The 5,000-nt window shown below is 40.1% G+C and overlaps 1 protein-coding gene and 1 long non-coding RNA gene across 2 annotated transcripts in view; one reads left to right on the top strand and one right to left on the bottom strand.

Moving 5' to 3' along the window:
* The window catches only part of LOC134185319 (pulmonary surfactant-associated protein D-like), a 7,333-nt gene extending 6,059 nt beyond the window's left edge, over positions 1-1,274 (bottom strand). Inside the window, exons 1-4 of the mRNA XM_062653104.1 lie at positions 1,208-1,274; positions 276-346; positions 130-213; positions 25-60 (exon numbers count right to left, since the gene is read on the bottom strand). Coding sequence (XP_062509088.1) covers positions 25-60; positions 130-183 — 90 coding nt within the window. The 5' untranslated portion in view covers positions 184-213; positions 276-346; positions 1,208-1,274. The remainder of the gene's footprint in view (positions 1-24; positions 61-129; positions 214-275; positions 347-1,207) is intronic.
* A 74-nt stretch (positions 1,275-1,348) lies between these two features.
* On the top strand, positions 1,349-3,979 carry LOC134197082 (uncharacterized). The gene is made up of 3 exons (XR_009972595.1): positions 1,349-1,494; positions 3,305-3,428; positions 3,707-3,979. It is a non-coding gene; the product is annotated as an uncharacterized LOC134197082 (long non-coding RNA).
* Positions 3,980-5,000: the final 1,021 nt, after the last annotated feature.

The following is a 5,000-nucleotide window of genomic DNA, read 5'->3' as shown; positions in this document are numbered from 1 at the left end:
ATATATTCTGCATCCATCACTCACCTGTCTTCCTGGAGGACCAGGAACTCCGGGAACACCCTAGAGAAGACCACAAATGCTCACTCAATACAACTTGATCATTACGACAAGAGATCAAACACACACTACCGGTTCTCCCTTGCTTCCAATGCACTCCACATCAACAGAATACGATGGCAGCATGCATAATGCCAAGATGACCAACACTACCAGCTGCAACATCACCAAACCAATGAGCAAATGATACAAGTTGAAACTAATACAACAAGATGTACTTGCTTGTCCACTCATATCAGCAATCTTCCCACCTATTGTCTGCTTGCTGTCATGTCCGTTCATTTACACACTATCAATAGAATGATTAATCAGAGGACGGTCAACGTAAGTGTAAGTGATGTATAATCTATTTCCACTAACAAACATGACAATCTCCACATGCTATTGCCATCCCTCTATGTCATCGATCAGCCGCAATGATGTAAATAAAGTGCCAATGGCTCCAGGAGACTAACTAAGTCAAATCCTCCCAAACATATACAATGTCTCATTTCCATTATTGCTGCTCTAACAGCAATTTTCTGTTCAACTTTGCTTCATCCAACTCCATAAATTTCTTTCAAGTTGAAATTAAGCTGCAAGTTCAATATTCAGTCAATGGTGTTGATTTCATTTGTTGTTCAACCAGAAGTTGTTTGTGTCAAGTAGGTGTGGCATATTGTCTCAAGATAAATCATGAACATTAGCAACAAAACATTTGTAAAAAATAAAGATAGAAATGTTGGATGAAAACGTTAACACAAACATTGACTTTGAAATCATGTTTTCAATGATAGATTCACAACAACAATGATGTTTAATTAATAAGCTATTAGTGTGTCACATCTCACACCACTCCCAAGGACGTAGCCAGGAATGACATAAATATGGAAACAGATGGTTTCCATGACGACGCCTAAGAACTACGCCTACAACGGAAACTGCAGCCTCGGAGTTTCAAACGAGCCAAGAACCCTTCCCAGATCCCTGAGCTGTCTACAATAGCCAGCCAGCACACACTTTATGTACGTATCTGTACGAGCAACACGGCGAACAGTCTATCTTGCAAGGGTTTACACGTGAAATGTCTGCTAAGCCCATCCAAGTTCGTACGAAACAACTGCAGACTCAACGTCCTTTCTATTACAGCGTGTTTACATAAAATACTTGCCTTCCGCTTAACAGCCATCGTTAATGTTTCCGGCGTCCTTCTCTTCACATCATCTTGAAAGAAAAGCAGATACAAAAGTGCGCATGCTCTTTTGATATGCTAATACGGGACTCGAGTGAACAGTTTGGAGAATTGAGAATACCGGCCTGCCGGAGAGTAGACGTCGTGTTGCATTCTATTTGTTGTTATGCTTGTCCACTTCTCATATTGGCTTGTGTTCTGAATTACTATCTACTTGCCTACCCGGAAATGGAGCGTCTGAATTAATCCTCCAGAGCATATTGCAAGTTAGTATGCATGTAAATTGTTTTTGCAAGTCAATGTGTACACTAAGTCTATGCTGCAGTAAATACGGGTACATCAGCAGTTACACCTCGGGGTGGTCCATGGGGGATACAGGGGTTGAGGTGGGGCTGAATGGACTTGGGCACCCCAACTTTGAGTACAATCTCTATTTCTGTAAGCAAACAGTGCCCTCGTAGTTCATGTACTCTGATGTTCTTTCAAGCCCACCCCCAACTTGCGAGTTGCTCCACTGCCTCTGACACCTAGAACAACAGTGAGTGAAATATCTAAGTTTACCGGTTGGACTGGCCGCACTACAGCTTTGCAATTTGTGGTTTAGGATGCTACTAGCACTCTTATTACAGCTGTGTTTATGGACATCAATAAAACTGTTTACCTGATTAACTCGAGGCGTGCATGCGCTAAGGTTACAGTGGCGCAGGCTGGCCACCTTGACGACCCAATGACTACTCGGATGTAGGTTGGTTGATAGACAGATGTGGGTGGTATTAGCTACTCCACATAGGTTGTTAGTTACAGTAAATAATTAGTGAGAAAACAATTACAGTCTATATTAGACTGGTGTAGAACTAATAAGCAATGGAGCCACGGCTTTTAACTTTAGCACTTTAGTGCTTCTTTATTGGATATAGTGTTGTATGTGCTAATTGTATTTAGTATACAGTTGACAACTTCATGAGTTTGTTGAACTATATAAGAACATTGAATTTTTATGAATTTTTAAATTTTTATTTTGTCTCTACAAAATTAAAATATTTTTAATATCAATAATAAGCAGACAAAAGGCAAACAAACATATAGACATATGACAATCAGCACTTACTGTAAAATACACTTCTTGAATCTAGTGACTGTATTGTGTTCTAGTAAGTCTGTACCTTAATCTAACATTCTAATTATAAAGTACTTCAGCATCCAAACTAGTAGTCCAAGCAGATTTTGTCTGGTGCAGTCTGTAAACCTTGATGCTCTTCTGGGAGATTGAGTACTTCTCTTAGCTTCATCCAACTGTGAGAGACGCGTCTGACTTAAACTGTTATCCTGCAGCCCAATAGCTTGTTGTGCTGGCTGTGAATCCCTTGTAGCAGCTTCAACTTTGATTTGCACGAGAACAAGTATATGCTCTCTTTGCTATTAGTTTCAGTTGTTCAATGCACGTTTTCAACTCTCTAATGCTTGTGAAGACTGAGCAACAGAAAAAGTTGTTTTAGCTATTTCCAATGCTTCAGTATAAGCTTGTCTTTTAATCCATTAAATCTTACAATCTCGCACTGACACTTGGCATCATGATTCTTGTCTTGGATGCGGTAGTAGTTGGCTGTATCTTGATCTTTCTAGCATTCTTTCTTGATTTGTGAGATGCTTCCCAAACACACGAATAATTGCTGGAGGTGATTTAAAATGTTGGTATTTTTTGAATTTTTACGATGCAAATGACACCGCAATTAGTTTGTTTTAAGAGCAGCTCTACATGCAGGAAGTCGACTATTATTGGCAAGTATGATGTATCTGTTGTCTGTAGCTATTGACCAAAGTGTTGTTCTTCTGGAGTGTAATGTGTATGTTAACTATTGGAAAGATGCAAGCAGCATACTTCAACAGATGAGAATAAGTAATGCTTCAGGTCAAAGCAGCAGCATTAATAGTGTAGCTGTACGTACTTAGCCATAGTAATGCATCAACTTTTACAACAAAGAATTTCTGAGTTTTGTTTGAACAGAGTTAATGGAACTGGCAGTTGCTGTTGAGATGTCCTCTTAGTTGGCTGATGTTTATGTGCTTGCTTTTTAGAGCAGAAAAATTATTAGTCGAAACAAAGAAACAGGAAGTTGTCTAGGAACAGAAGAAAGAAAGACACTTAGAAAGACTTAGTAAACTTCATGAATTGCAGGAAGCTGTAGTTCAAGAGGTTCAAGTGAGATATGACTTGGTGCTACACACACACACACACACACACACACACACACACACACACACACACACACACACACACACACACACACATGCACACACACCACACATGCACACACACCACGCATGCACACACACCACGCATGCACACACACACACACACACACACACACACACACACACACACACACACACACACACACACACACACACACACATCCTCACACAAACACACACCACTAAGCAATAAGTTTCCATTATTTATTGTCTGTGACTTTGTAGGATGAAGAAGACTAATTACCACAGAAAATCCGGACGAAAAGATTGCAGAAGCATTGGAAAATTCGAATTACAACTTTGCGCTCACTCGATCAGGTGAAGTGTTGTCTACAGAACCAAGAGAAGACGACTTATTGCCAGTACAAGGATAGTAATATTGATGTTTTGATTACTAATTTATTCTGTATCTAGACTTGTGTGATCAGTAGCTATAACATTTATATTTACATTTTGTGATGTTGAAATGAGCAATTGTAGTGCATATTGCATTTTGTGTTATCTAAATACCTCAAATGCTGTTCCTTCCCTGTTCTAGATTATTTGTATTGAGCAGGTTATGTTAATTGTATGAAACAAGCTATCCTGGCAGCATTTTGTGTTGCTTATTGCCTAACAGCCAGGAGTTGGTGCTGTATACATGATGCCCAGGCAAGTATGCTAGTATGTATATATGTACAGGTTATCACATGATTAGTGTTGTATAAGGCTTTTTGCCTTCGTCAACCAATAATACAGGTGGTGCTCTTGTCAAAATTGTGCATTACTTAATGAGCCGTGGCCAGGAATCCGTATGTTGTTGTGAGATGTCAGTTATCGTATCTAGGAATATATACTTACAGTACTAAGCCATCACAAAACGTATCATTATGTACACTGTATGTATACACTCTGACCCATTTAGTAAAGTCTGCAGGTACCTGAGTTCAAGTTAGATTGAGCAAGTAGTTCATCTTTCTGTATTCAGGGCCATAGGTAGACTCATACCCAGTCCTCCTCCTCGCGCGCTCCCCGTGTTTTGGCACGTGCTTTTTGTTCCACTTCTAAGTAAACTAAGAAATAAAATTTTAATAGTCATTTGACATAATATGTTACCAGTCCTCCTAGCAAGTCAAACAAAAAGCATGTGCCAAAACACGTGGAGTGCACGAGGAGGAGGACTGGGTACGAGTCTAGGTAGAGTCTAGGCCATAGGAATGAATCAACATCAGGCCTGACGCGCGTTAATAGGGCGTGGTTAGTGACGAGTGATGACAAGGGATCTCCAAAGGACTACTAGACAGTATCGATTATGGTGAGACAACAGTGTCCCTTCAATGAGCAAATTTGTTGTCTCAACACAAACTATGGGATACCAACTCCTGCAGCCATTCCGGTAACATAGAACTTACGATTACCAGTCGTGAAATACACACTGGTCATAATGTAGACAGAATGTTGGCTGTACTGAAGTCGCCGTTTGAAAAGAAGTTAAAATCTGTGGGCCATGGCCCAACTGGGTGCCACAGTCTTGAGTTTC

The sequence above is a fragment of the Corticium candelabrum genome, chromosome 1 (assembly GCF_963422355.1).
Source record: "Corticium candelabrum chromosome 1, ooCorCand1.1, whole genome shotgun sequence".
Classification (NCBI taxonomy): Eukaryota; Metazoa; Porifera; class Homoscleromorpha; order Homosclerophorida; family Plakinidae; genus Corticium; species Corticium candelabrum.
This window is presented reverse-complemented; position numbering and strand designations above follow the sequence as displayed.